The sequence below is a fragment of the Dermacentor albipictus genome, chromosome 1, assembly GCF_038994185.2.
Source record: "Dermacentor albipictus isolate Rhodes 1998 colony chromosome 1, USDA_Dalb.pri_finalv2, whole genome shotgun sequence".
NCBI classification, from domain to species: Eukaryota; Metazoa; Arthropoda; class Arachnida; order Ixodida; family Ixodidae; genus Dermacentor; species Dermacentor albipictus.
The window spans coordinates 242,766,331-242,790,565 of record NC_091821.1 but is presented as its reverse complement, the minus strand read 5'-3'; the positions used below and the strand labels follow the sequence as shown (position 1 = coordinate 242,790,565).

Sequence of the window (24,235 nt, the reverse complement as noted above, 5' to 3'; positions counted from 1 at the left end):
CGCTCGCCGCCGCGCCTCGGAGGTGGAAGGGGAGAGAAGCGCGCCCAGGGTTGCGCTCCCGCCGCCGCCCGGCTCCCAGGCGCGCCGAGTGCTTCGAGCGCCGCGCGCGCATAACTTTCGCTGCCGAATCGTGAACGAGCGGAGGAGGGAACGCGCCGCTGGGGTTGCACCCCGGGTCACTGTGTCAAAGTGCAGCTGAGCGGCCCGCGCGAGAACTAAGAGGAAACCACGGGTCGTCACTCCAAGCAGCGACAGAAGCAAAAACTCCCTAGGAGCAAAAGCAAAGAAAGTTCCAGAACTTGAATCAATAAAAAAGAACAAGAAAAAAAGAAGCTAGTTGTGTTAACGAACCGGTGTACAGCGAGACGAAGAGGTGCATGTCGGCCGACCTGGGGCTGGAAGCTGAGCGACGCCCGAGGCGCGCACCACGAGACTGGCGGTGGCAGCAGCAGCGCCATCTCCCTCTCAAGCAGGCCCGAATAATTCGGTTCCAGGAACACCGGGGGTTGGAACCAGCTGGACCAATCAGGGGCCACGCCAGCAGCCGTACACACGGCGTGGTTTCGATTTGCGCGCTTTCGGGGGAAGAAAGCAAAAAAGAAGCAGCAGAAGAAAAATGGGAGCGAACAGAGTGCGAAAAGGAGAGCAAAAAGGCGCGCAAGCAAAAAAGAAAGGGCGCGCTGTTCGTTTTATGCGGACCACGAGCCGAGACACCAGCGGCATGAGTCACGGGGAGATGTGCGGCCCCAGCGCGACATGCCGGCAGTGTTCGGCGACCCGGGCCCTGGGACACTGGGCTGCCGGTAGCGCTCGAGCCCCCGACCCATGGATACTGGCTGAGGCCGTGACCAGCGGCTGAGCTGCAACCCTCCGCGGGACGTCCTGTGCGCGCCCACGGGCGCCAGCCATGCCCGCCGCGAGCCGCCGCGACGGCCCGGGCTTCGGGACGGCACCAGGGCCCGGTGAGTGGGTGCTCCTCTCTGCGCGGTCAGTGCAGCTGGTGAGCGCGAGGCGTGCGGAAACGCGTTTCCTGCGCTGGCGCTCGAGACAGCCGCGCTAACCTCGTGCACAACGCGCGGGCCTCCCTTGAACGAGCCTTGATGCGCGACTTGCGAGCGACCTGCCATATGGTTGCATCGTTTTCTTTGGGGCGCTTCGACATTTTTACGACGCCACATATATGCTACGAGGCATTGAGTCTCGGAGCTCGCAGTCGTACGTTGAGAGATGATTTTCGAGCATGTAGCTTCCACGGAAAGCTGCTTGGATATAGATGTTCAGTAAACGGACATATTTTGCCGCCTAAGGGGAAGCGTTGGTTTCTCTTAGTGGCGCATGCATAAAAACACGAAGTAGGGGCTCACCGTAGAGCTAGGCGTCTTGCCAAGCGTCATCGCAGGGTCACGGCAATTCCGCTTCTTTTTTTGGCGTGCAGTCGAAATTTCTTCGTCATGGCATCGCGCTCTTCTCGGAGAAATCGTGCAACCCCGGTCGGCGCCGATGAGTGGGCACGCGCAAGCCCGTGTCAAGACGCGTTTTTTCCGCCGTTCCGACGCAGCAGCCCCGGTGCGGGGAAAAAAAAGGCGAAAAGCCCCGACTATGGGAGACGTTGTCCGTAAGCTTCGACGCCAGGGCTGCGGAAGGGCCCGGGAACCGGCGTCGGTCAGCATTTCCGGAAGATGAGAGAACCTGGACCACAACTTCGGCCGTTCCGAGCAACCGGCGCGGTGTCGTGCGCGGCGCGAAAGCGGCCGGGCGCTCGAGAAAACGTTGGGGGCGGAAAAGAATGAAAGCATAAAGGAGCGAGAACCCCGCCGCACGCAGTGGTAGGGCCCGTTCCGAGAACCGCGGCGAGGATCGCGCGCGGATCGCGTCAGATCACGTAACCGCGCTCACGGACACTCGCCATCGACCAGGCGTCTGGCCCCGGGCGGCGTGCGTCAGCCGTGCCGCCGATGGGAAGGGGCGCCCGCCGAGGAGTTCCCGAAATCGGCGGCGGTCTGCCCCGGTGTGCGCCGGGGCTTTTCCCGCGGGCCGTTCGCCCCGCGCGTCGCGGTCGATGCGCGCATTCCAGGCGAGGAAAATGCTCCGGCGCCGCTTGTTTTCGCGCCCGGTCGTTTCCCCGCGGTCACACGCACGCGGCTCCCGCCGTTCTACCCGCGACACGCCGACTGTGCTTTTCGGTGGCGCTTCACCCGAAAGAGAAGATGGCGCGTCGCCACCAAGATACGGGCGAGGAGGAGTATTTCATTAAGGGACGGACGCCCACCTGGACGCGCGCAGGCCGTTCACGCGCGGCGGTGCGTTCCCACGCGAGCCCGGTCGTTCATCGCCTCTTCTCGGATCGGCGGTTAACCTACATTGGCAGACGGCACGTATGTAGCGTGTGCGATGCTGAGTGCAAACAGTTTCTGTAGTCTGCCGTCTCTGCTGTCTGAGACGTCGCGGTGAACAGTTCTTAAAAAACGACCCATTAGTCTACGAAAAACTATAAAAACGTTATTAAACATTGCAAGCATTACAGAGGAAATCGTCAGGGGGCATGACGTAAGAACAGACACAAATGTGCGCGTCTATACACAGAAAACAACAACCAGCGCGGTTAGCTCAACAAAGCAACTTAACCAGGCGCGTCGTTCGCCGAGCGGCATTAATTTACTACGCGCTCGTTGAATTGACTCGCTTCAAATGGTCTACGTACAGGAAAGACATGCGCCAATGACTACATGCGTGGTGAAAACAATTAGATGGTCTGCGTTCGATAGACGGTGGCACTTGCAACGCTAGTTGTAAGTGCCACAGCCTGAGCGCAGAGCATTTGATAAAATGCAGTATTTGTATACCGAAGTTTCGTCACAAGAAGCGCGTACGTGCAGATGCTACTTAGCGTTCTCTTGTAATGCTCGATCTGTGTTGGCCAAGTGACTGCCGAGTCTCAGCAATTTAACCTCCGTGTCCTTTAGTTGGACACACAAAGAAACGCACTGTTTCCAGTTTTGGCAGCGCTTACCGCGAAACAGCGACCGCAGTCTCCAGATTCGTCTTTCGCAGAACACCAGTGATCGGCTTAACGATGTTGTGCCCCGAATACGACAGAAGACGCGCAGAGGAAAGAACGGAAGAAAGAAAGTGCTACGAAAAGAGAGCAAGACCCCGAAACCAAGAGTAATATACCGGGCGCCCTAACTGCGTCTTTCTGTCTCCGAAATAGGAACAGTTGGGTCCGCGCTTCGTTTAGGATGTCGCCGACGCAACAACGAGGCCACCCACCTGACACCTACCCGCTACTCGCCAAATCCGTCCGGGTAGCGAGGGAAGAAACCGCGTTGCGGTCCGCACAGCAGCCGCTCACTGCGACTGCTGGCTACGCCGAGATACTTCTATACGCGTCGTGCACAGTAGACCGGTACTGGGAAACTTGGCTCATCGAAGAGCATACTAGCACGGAAACACCGCCTTATTATTTCTTTTTTTTTTATTTCTTTAAAATCTCTCCTCTGCCCTCCAGGTTCCCTCCAAGGGGAGCGTGTATACACACACGCAGATCGATTGAAAAAATCCAGGTGTACGGGCGGATTCCAGGAACCGATGAAGACGTGTCGCCGGTGGCATTAGGTGCGCAATAATGGAGCCCTGAACGTCTTCCTAGAAAAAAACGCGCTCCTCCGACCCAGTTTCCGCCCGACGCCCTTGTTCTCCCCCGTTCGGTCTCCATTGATTGCTAATGCGCCCGGGAGAAGCGGGCGAGGAGGGAGCCGTGGTTTATGATGCGGAATGGATCCTGTCGCCGGGAACCGCGCGACCACACCTCGCGGGATCGGGCGAGCGCCGCGCCGCACGTCGGCGCGGCTGCCGCACGGCGGGTTCGAAGACCCCGGGCCGGACGGCGCGAATCGCCGCTGAACGCCGGGGCGCGCGCGCTTGAACCGCGGAGGAAAAAGTTTCGGGAGAAGAGGCTCGGGTCCCATTTAGCGTTGTCCTTCATTTATCGAGGCAGACTGCCAAGCGGCGTCGATAGCCTAATTATCAGTGTTTTCCAGGTGAGTTTTTCTTGCGCAGTTGCTCGCTCTCGATGTGCGCAGAATTGCCTTCTCGATTGCGCCGGCAGCGTGCATTCATCCATGTCAACGCGAGCAGTGCGTGTGCCAATCAGATGCAGGGTTCCCGCCTAACTTCTACTGCTGTTATTTTAACGCGACAGCGTTAATGGCCCCGTGTAACAGAAAATTCGGTGTCGGTGGCGTTGTCTGCCAGAAAAAAAGAAAAAAGACATCATCGCGAATCATCCCGAACCGCAACCACGCAGACAGTCAGCGTGGCGCAGAGGCGTTACTGAACTAATTGAATTTCTCAAAGTAAAATGCGTAAAGTCCAACTTACGCACAATCTACATACATGATAGCTTCGGATTGTGACTTGAATATACGAGAAAATAATTAGAATATACGAGAAAACATAATTCTGTTATGTGCGAACTCAAACGCAAACCAATTTTTTTTTCTTGCTTACGGGGGTATGAGCCATTGATGAGACACTGCTTGTAGCCTCTGCTTTACGGGGGTATTAACCATTGCCCTGCCGTATACTACCGTCGGGATCGGCCCACCATTGTTTTCTACCGGGCCCCGTATCCGACGCGTCGACGAGGCCAGATAACGCTATCGCGTTTCACTCTTAAAGGCAAAGTTTAAGCGTCCTCCAAGTATTTGTGTCTTTTCCATGACCGCCCCGGTACAGCTCAGGGGCCGAGTTCACCGTAGTTTCGTTCGCAAGAAATATTCATCGCTAGGTGCCTTCTTTAATGCCATGTTCGCTATAACGATTGGCTTGCACCTGTTCTTACGAATTGCTCTCACGATATGACGTCCTTTGCGAATGAGGTTCCAACTGTGCGCTCAAAACTCGGAGGGTTACGACGCCCGCAGCCTTCTGCGTTCCTTTTTCCCATGCTTTTATTTGCAATATGCTACTACTACTACTACTACTACTACTACTACTACTACTACTACTACTACTACTACTACTACTACTACTACTACTACTACTGGTACTATTCTTCAGTGCGATTCATGGTGCTGAGAGGGACATGGGGGGGGGGGCGGATGAATATTTAAGTTTTCGGACCGGATATAATATGAATATCGAGAAAAAAATGAATTGCAACGAATATCTTAATAAGGCAACAGAATAAAATTGCTCGTAAGCGTATTTTAGAGCTCACAATGCATAATTCGAGTGGAAGTAAATCCATTTATACTCTCAACGGCACAGCCTGTAAATGCGAGAGATAAACTGCAACCACAATTTGTGTGAAAGCGACGATAAAATTGATGGAACATGGTAATAATACACATTGCCAAGAGAGAGATAGAGACAGGGAAGATGTGAAAAGTAGAGAGGCTACCCGGGGTAACTCTGACTACTCTGCAGTGGGAGATGGGGAAAACATAGAAAGGTGCCAGTACACACCTAAGGTGCATCAACCTTTATGAAGGTTAATTGGTCATAATCTTCAACAAAACGATTATATTCCTGTGAAAGAAGTACAGATCAACCTGCAGGTATCTCATGTGAGTGATGCAAAACTGATAAGCTCCACCGAAGGAGCCAAACTTTTGCAGACAACACAAAAATCAAAGCATCCTTTAAAGGACAAATGGAACTTATCGCACACGAAAGCCACTTCGTACTCTTGCTCAGCGAACACTCCCCTGTGGAGTAAGAAGACAGCAGCATTAAGTACGCCTTTGCACGAAACACAGTTTGTGGGAAACAGCTAGAAGTATTTGTGTTTGAACTGGAGAAAACAACAAACATTTGAAACCGTCACTAAGCAGTCACAATTTGCATGAAATGTTTGGCGTGCACACGCTTTAGCAATTTTATTAAGTCCAATATTAGCCGAAATCGTATATGCGCGAAATTTTGAATAACCGACTCCCAAAATCGACTACCTAGCGAGTAGCAATAACTTTTCTATTCGTACTCGAAAGTTAGAAATTTTTGCATCCCCTCAAGAATAATCGTCATCATCAACAATTACTATGCTAACAACTACAACAATGAAACAAAAGCAAATTTGAAGATCCTGGTGACGCTCACTGGTCACACATTGTAGTTGTGACGAAGCTCAGTAGACCGGCGCAAGGACAAAGGAGAGGCAGCAAGAACTGCGTTGGCTTTGGTCAGCATCCCCTTAACATCAGGCGTGCATGCTTGGAACAGTAACATCAAGCGTGAATGCGGGTAGCTGATTGAAAGTTCGGCTTTGGAACAAAACCGATCGCCGCTCTCCGTTGCCTGAGTCCCCGATCGCGTATGACGTATGTCGTATCAACTCTCACTTTCCGACGTGACACCACGGCTCAGACCTGTCTAACAGGTCTGCTCACAGCGAGCAGGCCTGTTATCCAAGAGGTGCAGGTTCGATACAGCAACAGTATTTTCGACTGCTCGTTTCAGAGCCCTCCTATTCCTGCAATCCCAGCCTCAAGCGCAACCATGTATACGTCCCATCACGGACCCGCAGAACGCTCGCGTGCGTACATTGTACTCTGTCTCCCTTGCTACCCTTTTCCCTCACTGCTATCGGACCTGCTTCTGGTATACATAGTTTACAATGGCCGCTTTATCGTGATGGCTCAGTGGTCATGCGGCCTCTGCTGCTGAACGCAAGCTCACGGGATCGAATTTCGGTCCGTGCAACAGTATTTCGACGAGTGTCGAAGGTAAGAATACCCGTGTACTTAGATTGAGGTGCACGTACGCTATAGGTAGTCAAAATTCATACGGAGCCCACCTTGCAGTTTCGGGACGTTAAACCCCCAATTTAATTTAACAGCAAACAGCAAAGTAGTGCCAATGCTGACAGCAAAGTAGTGCCAATGAACGCACTGTGTTCTGCGCGATAAAACTATCCATCATATGAGCACTCTGTACTGCCTAATCAAACAATAAATGACGACATAAAAAAACCAGATAGACTGAAGAAAAAACAGTTCTTTTTTTCGTTTTTTTTCATCACAGATGAAGTAAAAAGAAAAGAAGGATATTAAAATTTCCACATACGGTTATACTTGCCGTTCTCTGCTGTGCACCATACAATTCTAGAAGCGATGACGGCGACAGGAAAAACGCCAGCACAGTTTTCGAGTGTCACATTATATATGTGATTTCAGTTTCGTCTTGAAATAGCTTTCAAACGTATAGCCAAATAGAGGACGCCCTCTGGACACCCGCGAAGCACGTGGAATTGTCAACCTGGTGGTCATTGTCAACCTATATAGCTTCTAGCATGCTGCAGATACCTTCGCCATCTGCCATTTGTGAGCGCAACTAGTTCTTGTTTGGAAATTTTAAATGTTGAAGCAGCCGCGATTGATTCCAATGCGAGCGTGTCTAACGAGAGGGACTCGGACATTGAGTGACCGTTTTCATCAGTTATCAGACTCGCAATAATTCCTAGAAGACAACAAGGTGTTCATTCTATTGTCTTCCCGTTCTCTGCGAAAATATCACATGCATTTACGCATTCCTTTATGCACATGCATTCCTGGAATAATATGCTATATAAGTTATTTTTTACCGGAGTTTCAATTTTCCTCAGAATTTTCAAAGTTTCCCGAAAAAGAAACTGAGAAATAAAAACGTTTTTTTCCCCTCCTGCTCAAAATTTTCGGAAATGTTGCATCCCTAATTAGGGCATCAAACCTGTGTGTCGGCCCGTAAAGCAAACATATCCGCTTAATGGCGCGGCGCCACGAAAACTTCGATTGTCTTATATATTTTGTATATGGGCTGCCCCTTATTGCGCCTCTGGGTATGTGCATGCCCATCCTTGGCCACTCACCCAGAAGGTGTATGTGCCTCTGTGACACAGAGGGCAGAGAAGCCTTAAATGTATTTAGGCATACGTATCGTACTTCTATGTGCCCTCTCGTCAGCATTCTTCCCTCGACAAGCATGTCATAAATCGCCTTGGTCCTCGTGTGACGCAGACAGTTAACAGTTACAGGCGATTATCGAGGCCGTGCGCGTGACATACCTCGCTACCTCGCTAACTAATACATACCTCGCTAACTAAAACAAGCTTCGGGTCATTTAGATTTCGACATGGCATCGGATCTGCGAGGTTTTTCGATCCCCATCCCTCGAGAAGATGCAGCGAGGCAACGCGCTGTGCCTTTGCTGAGTTTGCTCTTTATAGGATTTTTAAAGTTTCTAGCTGAATAAATTGATACTGCAGCTTCAAAGGGAATATACTCAAAGCCTTCGTTCGCGAACTTTGATCGTATTAGAGCCGATTTACATCGTTGCGCTTTTTGCCGTGCCTGCTTGTCTCGTCAGTGGAATGCCGCTTCTTATGGGGAATGGAGATTTGAGATTATATACGGCGTCCAATGACGGCCTCGCTTCTTTGAGATCTTATTCTGCATTGCCTTGCCAGCTTACGCGGCGAAGTCCCATCAAGCCATCATAGTGGCTTAGATGGAAAAATTATCAGCATTGATATTATGCATTGCTATTAAAGATTACCTTATTGTAGTTTAACTATCGCGCACTAAACTCGCTACCGTTTCCCACTTTCTCTTACTCTTTATCTGGACTCATGCATTCCTCGTACGTTTGTCACATGCTGCATTGTAAAGTACGTCATTCACAGCATGCGTTCTTTGAACACGGTATATTTGTGACCATTTTGATTGATAAAATTTTATTGTTTGCATCATCTTTCTCCCTTTGTGTGCGTGCTTGTGTGTGTTTGTGTGTGTGTTACGTCTGTCGCAATGTCTCACTTTGCTGTTTCTATAGGGTTCCATTATCTGTTAACTATGTTTTTATGATGTTCCCTTTTGTTTTGTCGTAGTGCACAAGTCCCAAAAGCGATAGGTTGTTCCTGCGTACCTAAATAAATAAATTATTTATTTACTTATTTTCAAGTTTCAAGTTTATTAACATAAATGCAAACTACAATACATATATGAAGGTGATACATTTTCAGGAGGGGCCCGAAAGTAAGAACCATGGGAGGGCCTTTTATCAGAATCGGACAAAACAGTTTCAGTAAGCACAGGAATGAATAGACAAAAATATAATAAATTATTAAAAGGAGCATTGAAGAACATCGTTACAGAATACACATAACTGATTAATAGACTGATTAAAGTGACGAAAGCACATGGGTTTTAAAGACGACCTAAAACGGCTCAACGGCAACATCTCTAAAACAGGTTTTAGATTGTTCCAAACAGAAATTACACTGAAACAGGCAGTTTGTTTACCGTAATTTGTAGCGAATTTTGGTAGGAGAGCTTTATATGAGAAAGATTGTTTGATTCATTCAAGTTTTACGTAAGCATCATGTTTGACAAAACTGACAAATTGGTATAACCATGAAGTGCAAAATGTCTCCAACTGAAGCCGATGTTTGGCTAACAGTGTTCTTGGGCCAACTCGGGTCCTTTCCTCAGGGTACTGCTTGTAGTCCGTTCAACCCCTGAGGAAAGAGCCTAACTGGTCACGGAACGTCATAAGAACCGTTAGATTTGGTCCGAGACATGGCTCACTTCACTTTGCAGTTTTGTCTTTCACACTTCCGCGTCGCCTCTGCCGGGAGACTGCCATGTACGGACAAAATTGTTTCAAATAGAAAAAGACAGCAGCCGACCTTGTAGCCACCACACACAGGTTGTCGCGTGCCTATTGCTGGGCCATCTAAGATACGCGTGTGAACGGCTCATTATTGGCAGCCGGTTTCGCTTATTTACGACAAAGCCTATTTCAATCCTCCCGACTACTTGGCTCTTGGAGCAACAGACATGAACACTGCAAGATTCTGCTTGTCGGTCAAAAACATTCCTCTGTATTGGCCATCACTGAATATGCACCAGCCATCCCTCCCTCTATCTCATGTTTCTATTCCCCTTTCTCGTCGCCCAGTGAAGGGTATCCAACCGGACGCACTTCCGGCTAACATCCCCACCTCCTCTCTTTCTTTCCTCCTCCTCCGCACCAGCCAGTGCTTCCGTTTCGTCGTCTGTTTAGTTCTGTATGCCTCCAGATAGAAACAGACAAGGATATAGAGCAACGAACTGGACTAGATGGGGGTTATTAATATTGGCTGATTACGCTAAATGTGGTCAGAGATAATGCAGAGAAGAGAACCGCGATATGAGAAACGGTCGCCGGGTCCGGCGTGTTGTTTTTCTGTTTTCTTAGGTATATCAATTAGCGTAGTTAGCCAGTACGAGATAAAGAAACAAATAAACAAAAGTACACGAAGCAGCGAACGGACGCACAAGAGGACGACAAAAACGTAGAAACCCAGGAAAGTTTCACAGGCGTCTGACACAAAATGAAAAGTGAAACGTTCTTGGCAACTCGGATCAAAAGAAAGAAATGCGGAGGAAGAGGTAGTGACATGACCGTAACGCAGTTTCTTACGTTTTCATTAATTGGGCTCTGAACGACAAGTGCAAGCAGGCTGTGAACTGCGCAACCTGCGCAGCTCACGTGAGTGGCCGCAGTACCTGTTCCGAGGGAGCCTGCAGAGCAGCTCCTTCACGTGTCGCCAGGGGATGAAAACGGGGCGGGCGCGCGCGAAGGGGGAGCGAACGGGCACTGGACGCGGTTTCCAGAACGCGTCAAAGGACGCCCGTAAGTGATGCGACCGAACATTACACCGCGAGTAACCCTCGACCCCACCTCCCCGAGCTGATGTATCACGCGCAGGTTGCAGCCTCCTTAACTGCTTGCATAGCCGGGACGTGTTCGTCGGCAGCCGCCAGCCTTTTTGCCACCGCGGGTCATCCAGGGGTCCCTTTGCCGTGGCGCCCTATCTGTTCCCATCTCTCGCCGTACCAGGGGCGTAAATACCGAGGGAGCCTCCATTGAGGAGGGCTGCTCTTCGGCGAACAGCGCTGGGGCATCGGGGAGTGTAAGAGGGGCTGAGCCGAGGGCACATTGTGGCTCCCGCTGAATGAGCAGGCCGGCTGCCAGCGCAGCACAGCCAACCGGCCACCAATGCACAGGAAATGGCGTCGAGGTCAATATCACGAGCCGAGGGCACCCCCACGCAGGCCCCCTTGTTTAGCGGTTTGTTGCGACGGGGGTCCCAGGGCGCGGGCGCACCGAACGCGCGAACGTGTCCCTCTCATCGTGACCGCAGAGGTTCGCGCGAGGCGTCGCGGTGGCAAAGACGTGTCCTTTCAGCGCAGATTGCGCACGCCACGGATTCAGAACGACCCGCGCTGTGCCGGAGAAAGAAGAGACGGCGCAAAAGCGGCTTTGAATTGATGATGGCCACCACACGTGGTAGGTTCGCAAGTGAACTCGAAACAGGCTGACAAATGATATACCTATCAATTTTGCACCGAGTCATTTCCGCGCTGTTCACGAGCTTTTATCAGCGTAGGTCTAATTTAGCGGAGACAAGCAAGATACATGTAGCCCTCGTCACTGTTACTTTTTTTCAATATCGGAACCAGTCGTATTATCGCCCGAGTCTAAGTGAAAGAACTCCCATCTTTGCTGAATAGTCGAAAGGCTCGTAGTTGTTGTACATGCAACCATTTCCGGGCGCTTCACACGGCTTCGCTGCAACCGTGCGAGGTCTTCTTTAAACTGCCTGCCTTTCCTTATTATTGTCCCCCCGCGTTCGTATTGTCCACTTCTCTACTCTTGTGTCCTGTCTGCACGCCTCACTTCTTTTTCGCATAATTAATTGCCCCCCCCCTCTTTCTCTCTTAGTTAACGTATACGTGACAATCGCCCTCGGCTTCTGCTTAGAATGAACGATGTCCGTAACAAATATCGTGCACAAGCTCTCTCTCTCTCTCTCTCTCTCTCTCTCTCTCTCGCGTCTGCTATGTCTAAACCCTCTAAAGCAAGCATGCTCGATGAGTCACCGCAAGGCTGCTAAAGGCTGCGTGCCGTGTCTGTAGCGCTAGATTGTACCAATTAAAAATTCACAGTCACTTTAGGATACGCCACAAAGGGTGAAGGCGAGAGCCTGCGCGCTCAAGATACATTCATTAAATTGCTTGACATGCTCATTCGAATGCGTTGTCACTTCTTGTTACTTGTTTTCTCCCACCAAAGGTCGTGGGTTCGAATGCTTTAATTGACGTTGCCTTATTTAACTGTTATTTAACTGTGCCTCAATTAACTTCGCCTTAACACCAAATGTCGTGCGTTCCACTTCCACATAGACACGAGGGTTCGACTCCCACCGAAGGTCGTGGGTTCGAGTGCCTGAATTAACCTTATCTTCATTAACGTTGCCTTTACTTTTTCATGATGAGCGGGCATCGGAGCCAGCTGCGGAGATAGACGACGACGAACACGAGACCAATGGCGCGAGCGCGTGTCTGTGGGAGGCGAGCTCACATGACTTCTTTACCGCACGCCGCGTTTTCAAGACCATCGTGGTTATAAGCAACTTAAGGGTTTCGCCTTAATAACCGGTGAAAATTACGGAGTTCTCGCAAGCAGTGCATCAATAAAATGCCATAAAGATCACCGGCTTTGTGACAGCATCATCTCATGGCACCCGAGTTAATCACCAGAGCGCTGCATGTCCGTTCGGTTTACGAGGTACCGAGTGCCGAAAATTTCGGTTTTACGAGGCACACAAATTGATTGATTGACTGATTGATTGTGTTTAGTGGCCCAAAGCAATACAGGGTATATGAAACACGCCATATAGCTCCAGCTTAATTTTGATTACCTGGAGTTGTCTAGTTTGGATACAAAGAGCGGTACACTAGTTTTTTTTTGTTTTTTTTTCCTTTCCGCCCCCATAGGAATTCAACCGCCACGGTCGGGAATCGAACCTGCCACCTCTTGCTAAGGAGCCGAACGCCATGGCTACTTAGCCACCGCGGCGGGGACAAGGTGCGGAGCCAAGTGTGCGAAATTAATAGAAGTTGCATGCATAAATCTGGAAGGTGTCCATGATTCACTATCAATATTGCCAAGGACCTTTGTGTGGAGTGTCGATGTATATGTACTCATAACTACTATGAGGCCTGAGGAGTACTTTTTGCGTTCATCACATTATTAAGTCGCAGTCTTGTCCACAGAGGGGGGTGTGATTCTCTGGAGGCTCTCTTGCACGTATTATCCTATCGCATGTATAGTGGCTCTCGCATGCACTTATTGACCGGCGAACACGTATTGTCTCGAACGTCGCAGGTGTACACGTGGCTGACGCTTCTTTCTCTCACTTTGCGTTGGGTTGCCTATAACAACATTTATAATCTACAGCTTCGTCGCATCGCATGCAGAGAGCATCACTCATTCCGAGATTTCGTAAAAAGAAAGAAAGAAAATGAGACTGAAATCTTCTGTTCCCAGTACACATGGGCTCACGCGGGTTTTCCTTCCTTCTGTTTCGAGCACGGGCCGCCGGTAATGTAATTTCGTGGTCAGTTAAGTGCTACATTTAAGTTCACTCTGCTAGTGGCTCTGTCTGCTGCTGAGCGGCTCTACCAGTGATTGAGTGGCTCTGGATAAGCCTTTGGCAAGCAGTGAACTCAAATAAAAACTGAAGATGTCAACGACGACGACGACGACGACGACGACGACGACGATGATGATGATAATGGTGATGATGATCAAATACAGGCACGGCAGAATAACAATACAACAAGCGAACTGACTGGCAAGGGGGCTGCTGTGCCCGGAAGCAGGCCGCCTGATCTAAGGAGGCAAAAAGAAATAAAAGAAAGAAAAGAGAGATAAAGAAATGCAGAGCAGGATTGGCGGAAAGAAAAATCTAAATATAAAAGAGGAAGCACAACTCAACAAATGTAACTTTTTATTTTCAAATGTTCCCGTTTCAAATATATTATACCTCGTTCCCCTTTCATTTATTCACAGTGTAGGCTGCAAACCGGACTGTCGTCTAGCTGGTTGACATTTCTTACCTTTCTTCTCTTTGATTCTTCTGTCCCTCTCGTTCCCCGCTTTACTAACATGGCTTCGTAACATTTGAAAACAGATCTCATGACGAGCAATAGAATATGGTCCATACTTCGGTAATTTAGTAGGGCATTTTTCCGTGCTCTTCTTGGCATATGTCTAAGGTTCTATAGTTATTGCTTTGTGCCACTGTCTCGGAACAAAAACAACAACTTAATCCCTCCGTACGGTCTTCCTCGATCGTCGTTCCAAGCTCTGTTGTTAGAACACGAGTTAATCGGACATTCAACTGGTCATTGCAGAGTGTTGTGGTACTTTGGCCATGAAAGACAACTTGAAATCTGTATTACGAGAATAAGTGGGTCAAATAGCTTCAATCAAGCTTCGTTATCGATATTTCAGCCCATTCAGGCTGTTAATGAGCCTTTGTTCGTGTCTTACATGACATTTGAAGCACTGCCTGAGCGCTCCGAAAGCCACAGTCGAATGTGCCATAAGGCACCGCGGTAGGGTACATGACGCGAATGCTTCTTGACAAAATTACAACTGGGGAAAACACAGGACTATATGTTCCTTTTTGTGAGGTTGACGCAGTCGCAGTTCGTCGGGATAGCGCACGTACAGACTGCCTTCGAACATGGTCTCGCGTACTCCTTCTAAAGCTTCCACAGCAATAAAATTCGACATAATATGTTCCGCATATTCTTAACGAGAGACGTCAACCGTTAACGCAAAACCAGCAAAGTCGACAAAATGAAGGGTAATGAAGAAATTATACCGGAACGACAGTGGTTAGGTAGGCAGCGGCGATATGAAATGCGTGCAGACTGAGTGAGGCCTCATCACCGACGGAAAGGGTCAAGAATCCGGGAACGGCGCCGTGTTGTTCCCCAGAATCCGGGTAAAATAAACACAGGGTTTTGTTAAGAGATATGGAAGAAAATAATATAATCGAGGGGAGACTAGAGCTACGGAGACTACAGACGGCGAGCTGTCAGAAGACGACGAGCTGATCGAAGTGCCGGGGCTTCTCCTACAGCGAAGGGAGGACACTTCCTCGAAGAGCTGTCAATCGCGCGCAGCCCCCATTCATAACAGTGCGGCCGAGATATCGAATTTGTTTTCCCCGGAACGCAGTGTCACGTCGCGGACGGCGGCGTTCGCGGAATGCAGTGCGCGCCACCCGCTCGCCCGCCGCGGACATCTAGCCTAGACAAGCCATGACAAGCCAGCCGGTCGCGTGCGTTCGTAGAAGGCTGGTGCACCGCGCGAACGGTGTAACGGAGAAAGTTGGAGAAAGTTTCGGACCATTCGGGGCGTGCCTGGTGGTTGAATCGACGTCTTTGCTGCCGCTGTTGCCGCGGTTCTTGCACATTAAGAAAAAAAGAAAGGAAGGGAGGGAGGAAGAAATAAGAAGCGGTGAAAAAACTCTAAAAAGTGTAGGCGCACAAAATTACATACCGTCGCGCTTGTTACCCTAACGAGCGCAAGGATAGGCGACTAGACGATCAGATGTTTAATGTCGAAAACAACGATCGAAACGGACAAGAATCGTTAATATCGTAAACAGTAGGATCAAGGTAGAGTGAAGCAATAGCTGCGTGCATTACGAGTATTCTCGGTTATAACAGCCCAGTGACTGAAAGTTGTGTCAACTGCGGCTTAATTTCTGATAGGCGATGACAGAAATTTGGCTGAAAATCTGGCCATCAGAGGCCTTGCGCATACAAACACAGAAAGATTAGCCTGAAGAGTTTATTGCTGCTTTGTTCAACTATTGCAAGGCTGTAAGTAGCTTATCTGCATGTCGTCTAACCCCCCCCCTATATCTGCCTGTTGTGTTTTCGATTTAGACAAAGTTGTGTCGGTTGTCCGTGTGCTTGTGACGCGCATTTTTCTCGTCCCGTTTAGAGAGCTCGCACTGACAAGAACCGGTAAGCTGCGAAAGCTTTTTGGCACTCTTCTTGTGCAGGCGACCAGTGCATTAGTTTCTAACATTTGAATGACAGCTTCGCGTACGAAGCATTTAAATCTTGTTACTTTACCTTGGAGCAGGGCAGACTTGTTATAATGTTGAATAAGATTAGTTCAAAGTGGTGCGAAGCGAATACAAACAGGCTTCGAAAGCTACTAGCGTGAAATTCGAAAGAGGTTCATTGAAGAGCGGCACCAGTGCATACGCGGCGCAGCTCGCTAGGCCGTGGGTCGTTAAAGCGCCAGGCTGCTGTGCTTGTGGATCCCACGTGACGGGGATTGGATTCCGCCCAGTGCGAGAGAAGTTTCAAATGTTTTTTAAAATTTATGATTGAAGAGGTCGGGGAGAACAGATGCACAGATTGTCGCAGAGCAATAAACTGCGTGATGTATCCCAATAATGCCAATCGACCCCCTTAAAAGAGAGGGGAAAAGGAAAAAAAAAACACCATGTACAACCCTGAGCAAGAAGTATACGGACCACAGGGTTGCCGAAAAAACAGAATTTCTTCGTAATTACCATACATAAACGCAAACTGACGAGTGCAATAGAAAATTCATAATGCCGAATTTGCAATGCCGTCTTTAATTTTAAGTTGCATTCGCGTACAAACAGAGGAGAAAATTTGTTTTATCGTGCAGTCCCAGGTCGGTATACTTTTGCTCACGGGTGCGCAGTGCATGCATCCGACTCGGTGAAAAAGAAAAGTCTGGCATATTATTTTGGTCAAACCTATGGTCAAACTGTCAACGTGGTCAATGCACCACTTAGAGGTCACATCGGTGTGAGGTACAGCCTCCCTCACCTTTTTCTTTATCGCCTAGTCACACGAACACACCGAGGATTGTTTGCAAGATGACCCCCTTACTGTATGTTATCAGGAAAAGGAATGAAGTCTGAGGTTTCGTTTAGCCGAAGTGGTCACGGTTTTGTGGATGACGATACGCCACTTGAGCGCATGACGAGCCTCTCTTTCACGCAGGCCGCATGGCTCGGGTGTTCGCAAAACCAATCGGGCCAGGCAATCGTCGCTGAGCGCGCAACTGGCGGTTAAAAAAAAAAAGGAAAAAAAAACAACGGGCGGGGGTGGAAGAGAGGCAAGATGCGTCAAGAGTCTATAGTCGAAAGCGTCCGCAGGCTCCGCGGGCTTTCGCAGCCATGTCCTGTTTATTCAGACTGCAGCGGTAATGAGACGCGTATGTCTGGGACGCGTTGCGGTTGTGGACGGGATTAAACAAAACATTGCTCGGTGTACGCGCGAGCCAGACAGTGCACACGCTCGTAGTTCAGCATGAATCCGAGCTCTGTGAATGCGCTGCGGGCTGGCCTTGAGCGGCGGCCGCCTGGGCCTAGCTGAGTGTGTGCCGGAGAATCCCTCTGCTCCATCCGGTCAAGAGTGCCTCCGGCACGCAGTGCGCCGCTGCTTCTCCCAAGTTTTCCTATATTGGCCCGAAGCACGCAACACAAGGCGCGTTGTTGGCAGCTTGCCTCCTCTCTCGTTGCTGTTAGGTGAGGTTGACGTTAAAAACTACCTTCTTGCGTCCGCACAGAGCATCTTTTATAAGCGACGAAGACCGCAAAACGTCTGCGCGAGCAAAAGCTGGGAACTGAAGACAGCACCGAATAACTCGAACAGAAACCGAACGGTGAATAAACGGGTAATCTATTTAGGTGGATGGGCAGGCTCACAACGCCCTGTGTTAACTTTTGCTTTTGTTTTGAAATCCAGGCTTAATTTGCTGTATGCGAATGGATAGATGGGGCAAGAGGGGGAAGGGGGGAGAGGTTATCGTGATTGCTGGAGGAGCACTGTCTCCTACCTTGAAGCCTGTAGGTGCGCGCGCCCCGACTGCGCCCTCCCCGCCCCCCCCCCCCCCTGGTTACGGAGCCCCTAATCAGAGATCAAATGGGGATGCATGATCAAAAAAAGACGGATGGACGGACGGTCGGATCTGTACCCTGGGCGACAGTCATGGAGAGCCGAACGACGGCTTGTGCTTATGCAAGCTAACTTCACCTCTAACATCGTCACCATTCTTGTCACTCATAAAAAAAGAAAAAAAAAGTGCTATCTATGTGGGAAGTAACTCACATCTTTAATTTCAGGCTCAGATCGAGTGATCCGAGCGCGTATTCACAAAACTTTTCTAGCGTATATCATAAGCATCGCCGCGGCGCTCCTCGCGTTATCACAATGCGGACTCTACCATGAGTTATGGGCGCCCGAATGTATTCCTACTATAACCCGACCCGTACACAACGTCATTTGTCAGATGATCAATGGCCAATTAATTCTCCTCGGTGACTTTTGCTATCGCATGACACATTATCAATTATAAGTGGTTTGAGTCTGCCACTAGGAGATGCGAATATTTTCGTCTTTAGAAATCACTTCTTTTTATCAGGCAAGGTAAAAACAATTAGCTGAATTTTGCATTTTTAAGGTAAATTAGAAGAAAGGTTACCGCGTGAGCATCCGCGATCTTCGCTTCTTTCGTCGCTTAAGGAGGTCGGAGATGGTGTTAGTCCTGGAAGAAGAGAGAAAGAGCGATTTACGCTATACAGACAAGCAAAGTCATAAAAAGGATACGCTTTCCACACGAATACGAGCATCTTTCCACGAACGCCTTTCTCTAATAGGAGAGACCATAATGTACAGCGTCGCAGCGCACCATTTCGCAAGTACGCTGAAGTGGAGCCTTTTCAGAATATTTTAAGTTCGGAGAGAAAATTTTAAACGAGAGCATTTAGATTCACCATATAAGCACAAGGCCATACCGCGCCTGGACAGCCCTTTACAGTTCGCTAGGGTTGAGGATTGGGCGAGTTGGTATTGCATTCTAAAACTGGTACAGCGCAACATAGAAAGGAAGAAACAAGCCGAGCCGGCCTCAGTCTTTCATCATTTGACTCAGCCCATTCGAAGTTGGTTAAGTGAAGCATCGCTGATCTTTGTCTTACTAATGCCCTCCGGAAATCCTGTCATCATACCATGCAGCGCAGTTTTGCAGGTCAAGTTGATCGACTTTTGTGTGTCGGGTACTCGGCCACACTACTGTCGGCCATAGCTGAGAAGCTATTAAAACAGCTAAAGAAGGACAGTTACACGGAAGCCCAACAAAGAAATAATGAGCTAAAGAGGCCGGTAGTCAATCCATATTTGCATGACGTCTCTCACAGATTAAAAAAGATTGGCCGCAAGGGTGACGTGTAAGTAGCGTTTTCTGCGCCGGTTACGTTACGCGTGCTCTGTACAGTCGTAAATGCACTCAGTCGCGCTCTACTGTATGTTCGACCTTCACAAGAAGCGTTCTGGGTCTTGCGTTGTTGGGGTTGTTTATTCAATACCACTATCATGCGGGAAGAGTTATATAGGCCAAGCTGGTCACTGCCTTAATTAAAGGCTAAAAGAACATGATTACAACGTGCACCGAGCTATTACAGGGACACTTAAGAATTCATTGTCGCGACTGTGGAGGTAAGCCGAATTTTTATCGGTGTGAAGTGCTAAAAAAGCACCGATCACAAATTACTCGGGAGATCATTGAAGCTGATCTCATAGCAAGCCACGATGCGGCCAGGGAGTTACAACTCCCGGTCCCAACGTGGGAGTAGCCCGCTCTATGGGACCTTGCGCCCCGTAGCTCGCAGGACCTTTCTGTAAAGTTACTCCATCCATCCATCCATAGCAAGGGCTGGCAGCACGTGCGTTAGCGCGCCATCTTTGTGCCTATCTCCACAGGAAGTAAGATTTATTGATCAGTTTAACCTTGCATTAGAGAATTGCGCGTTCTGTGACTCATGATGGTGTAGCCTTCTATCGGTGTGATGCTTTGTGAAGTGTTTTGACGCATGCGCTGGTGCTTACTTGTAGCTATATATTTCGTGTAACCTGTCAATAAAGCAGTTGGAAGTCAGCGCTCTGTTCCTTTATCTGGCCAACTCGGCTTGTTTCTTCCTTTATATGTTGCGCTGTACCAATTTTAGAACCTTTACAGTGACTGCTTTTGAAAGTTAGTGTCCCCCAAATCCAACTGATTTGTCTGTTGGCTCTCCTGAGCTACGCAGCGCAGACGATCGCCGGTATTACAGCGGCCACCCGAGAGCGATTATGTTTACGGGCTGGGTAGGACACGCGACGTTACAACGCGAGAGCTTGCCGATTGCAAATTGGTTCCGCCGATGATGGATGGGGCACCCCTCCGCGCACAGACACGCGCGCGCGTCCGGTCGCTCTCCCCACAGCAGCGAGGACACTTGCCCAAATGGAGGGCGCGTAAAATTAGCCGCGCGTCATACCTCGTCGGGCCATTCACTTCCCGCCAGCCAGTGAGACCCCGTTTACTTTGCGGCTCCCAGAGCTTCGAAAAAGCGTGTTGCCGCTCGTCGAATCCTGGCAGACTGAAGGGCGTTGCAAAACGCTGGCGGCGTGGCGGGTAAAATTGGCCGTATCGGCGCAGTCAGCGAGCCGCACGGCGCGCAGGATGCGTGACGCGACAGCAACGTCCACCGTAGCAGCAAGTTTTTGAGCTGAACACTACTGAGAGTAGGTTTACGGGGCTGGGTAACTACATGAAAAACCTAAACAAACACAGGGGAACGGGAGAATGGGGGAGGGGGGAGGGGGAGGAGGGGGTGTGTGAAACGCTGCATGCGTATGATTACGTCGAACGTCAGGAGCGCAGCCTAAATTTGTTTTTTTAAGCGAAGTAATAACTACAGACATTCGGCGGAAGGTTAGGAATATATGTATGCTTACTTTCCGAAAGGTTTTTCCATTGCTTTAACGACTAGTGCGGTTTTGTTAAAAAGCAAGCACTGCGCGAACGTTATACGTAGACGCTGAGGCCTTAGTCGTCCACATGTGGTGCAATAACAATAATAATATTTGGGGTTTTACGTGCCAAAACCACTTTCTGATTATGAGGCACGCCGTAGTGGAGGACTCCGGAAATTTTGACCACCTGGGGTTCTTTAACGTGCACCTAAATCTAAGCACACGGGTGTTTTCGCATTTCGCCCCCATCGAAATGTGGCCGCCATGGCCGGGAGACATGTGGTGCACTGCTGCCCAATGGCTAGCAGCGTTTGCAAACTTACTTGGTAACATGCATTGTTTGTATATCGTGCGCTGATCCAGCTTACCCGTGTAGAACCGGGCACATCAGTTATTACGTCTCTGCTGCTCCCAGAGTGTGTAGCTCTCACACTCTTGCACGAAAAAGAAGAATATATATATATATATATATATATATATATATATATATATATATATATATATATATATATATATATATATATATATATATATATATATATAACATAGATGCAAGAAAGAATGGCACTGAAAAGCGCACGAATGATTTTCTCTTCACATTATACTATCGCAACGGGCAATGTACAAGGCTCTCGGACACGAGATCAACAATAGTGTCATAAGCGAGAACCGAAGGGAAAAGTAAATAGAACTTGCTGAGCCGTACAACCGAATGCTCATGTCCTCTCACAAGCCAATTTGCATATAGGGCGGCCGTTCACGAGGATGACGAATTCATTCGGCGAGGGTGTTCCTCTAACCTGTAACCTGGCGTCTAATACTCGAAACGTTCTTTAATTTACTTTATTGCATTGCTGCCATAATGACATGACGATTATGTTTTTTTTTTCCCGCGCGGCATGTGAACGGGAAAATAGAAACTCAAAAGACTCATAGCAGATACCTCTGTAAGAAGAAAGGAAGAGAGAACGCAACAGCAAAACCACTTTGTCACGTGAATTCCTACTTCGTAGCTTTAACGTCAGGACGTTTGTCACTCAAGATATATACAGGGAAAACACGGGGAAGGCGGGAGATGGAAATTCAAGACGATGAGCAAAACGAGAACAAGGCGAAAGCCGGAGTCAACGTCTCGACAACTGGACTTGTCTTTTTCAAGGCTTTTTCCAAGATTTATACACGTGTGTCATGCTCACAAGGTGCTTTCTGTGCAGGATACCTTGCTTTGAATTCAAACGCCTTTGCGTTCCACAAGGATACCTTCCATTTGGTGCATGGCACCTCTTTGTCTCCTTGAAATCTATAGCTCAGTTTAATAAGCACCAACTTGCGCACACATCTGATAGTATATTTACATCAGTGCACTCTGGTTGAATGTGCACATAGCCACTCGAACCTTTACCATAGGGCACAATGAACAACCAGCTCTGTTTCTTTCGGCCGACCAAGGTCACAATGACATACCTCTGGCCCCAGATTAAACTACTTTCAATTCTTTTATGCCTCATCTTTACAAAATGCTGAATGAAACAGTGATTGCCTGTAACGAGTGTGATATGCTATAGTATTGCCATTCTAGTGTGAGTGCTATTCTTTTGCGAGAATTTTCCACCACTCTTTTTCCATCAGAAACACCAATGGGTTTCAGATGACCGCCCATTCGTTCGCTTTTTACCGACATGGTAGCAAAATAATAATGATCTCGGCCGTGCATATTGCGTGTGAGACCGGCCCGCCTTGATTCAGAGTTAAATAGGGGTGTGCGAATATCCGAAAATTTCGCTTAACGGATGGAACATTGCTCTATTCGATTCGATTAAAGTTTCTCTCCCTCTCCTTCTCTCTCTCTCTCGATTCGGCCCTCGAATCAAATAGTTATAATCTGAAAATCCGAATTTTTTTCGAATACTTCACGTCGTCAACTGCACACGATCAAACATGAAACTTAAGCAAAAATGTCATCGCTTTCACCCTATCCATAGTGGACATAGAGTACGCTGCGTTTCTCAGACGAGGATATTTGTCGGCTAAACACGATAACTCGACAAAATGTTGGTTAGACACAGCATCCGGCAGTGGGCATTGTTCGGTACTATTTATAGACGCAGCGCCTGTGTCCTGTCATCGTATTAAATGTGAATACGTTTCATTGCAACATACTTGACACAATGGTGGCACCATCTGCGGCGACCATTCGAACTCTCTTAGAGAAAAAGTGCTTTTTTTTTTTGTCGCTCTGCTATCACCGCCGACGGCACGAAGTTGTGATTTGGTCGCGAAGGCATACACAGGTATTAATTGGTTCACAAGGCTACCTTTCTAAACTTCATATGTAATACCTGACTGCGTATGCTCCTAAGAGTACTGAGTTTGCGAACAAGCTGTTTAATCGTTCCCAATGGCCCCTTTGTGATTCTAATAAAGTTTGCTTTATAATGCATAGTGCAACGGCAGAAACAATCCAATGTTCCGATTATCAGAATGTAAATATTGCCTAATGTTAGCGGTGAGAAGGCTGCACATTATTCGCAAACTACTCGATTCGTATTCAATTCGGTCTCAAAGCAACTATTTGCTCACCCCTAGTGTTAAAGCACGCACACACAGTTTGTAATATGTGCACGAAGCCAGTACTGCGGCCCACTGAAAGCAATGTTCTTGTTCTGTTAGACAAAATCCGACACCCTATAAGCATGACCCTACGCGTCTAGCTCTCTTAACCTTCGTAAACGCGAACAAGTAAAAAAGTAAGGAGGGGGTGGGGAAGGAACTAGGGCAAGAGAGTGTACCAGGTTAACAATGCTCTTGTTCTGTTAGACAAAATCCGACACCCTATAAGCATGACCCTACGCGTCTAGCTCTCTTAACCTTCGTAAACGCGAACAAGTAAAAAAGTAAGGAGGGGGTGGGGAAGGAACTAGGGCAAGAGAGTGTACCAGGTTAACAATGCTCTTGTTCTGTTAGACAAAATCCGACACCCTATAAGCATGACCCTACGCGTCTAGCTCTCTTAACCTTCGTAAACGCGAACAAGTAAAAAAGTAAGGAGGGGGTGGGGAAGGAACTAGGGCAAGAGAGTGTACCAGGTTAACAATGCTCTTGTTCTGTTAGACAAAATCCGACACCCTATAAGCATGACCCTACGCGTCTAGCTCTCTTAACCTTCGTAAACGCGAACAAGTAAAAAAGTAAGGAGGGGGTGGGGAAGGAACTAGGGCAAGAGAGTGTACCAGGTTAACAATGCTCTTGTCCTGTTAGACAAAATCCGACACCCTATAAGCATGACCCTACGCGTCTCTCTTAACCTTCGTAAACGCGAACAAGTAAAAAAAAAGGGGGGGGGGGGGAGGAACTAGGGCAAGAGAGTGTACCAGGTTCTGCTCCTACTCCATTGTACGCACTGCTCCATAGAAGTGCCATGTACCCCGTTCATGCTTTCTTCAAACATACCCAAACAAATTTGGAAGGTCTAACAAAAAGAAAAAAGAGAGAGAAAAAGAAGGAGAAAAGCGGCGGCCATACTTCCGAAGAATGTTGTTGTCACCGAATTAGAGACTTGT

At 48.6% G+C, this 24,235-nt stretch overlaps 1 protein-coding gene and 1 long non-coding RNA gene across 2 annotated transcripts in view; one reads left to right on the top strand and one right to left on the bottom strand.

The window, feature by feature from the left end:
- The window catches only part of LOC135901605 (uncharacterized), a 49,562-nt gene that overhangs the window by 1,531 nt on the left and 23,796 nt on the right, over positions 1 to 24,235 (bottom strand). The window contains exon 3 of the long non-coding RNA XR_010564195.2: positions 18,364 to 18,426. This is a non-coding gene — a long non-coding RNA (uncharacterized lncRNA). The remainder of the gene's footprint in view (positions 1 to 18,363; positions 18,427 to 24,235) is intronic.
- LOC135901604 (uncharacterized) overlaps positions 880 to 24,235 on the top strand; it is a 185,698-nt gene continuing 162,342 nt past the window's right edge. The window contains exon 1 of the mRNA XM_070531135.1: positions 880 to 962. Coding sequence (XP_070387236.1) covers positions 908 to 962 — 55 coding nt within the window. The 5' untranslated portion in view covers positions 880 to 907. The remainder of the gene's footprint in view (positions 963 to 24,235) is intronic.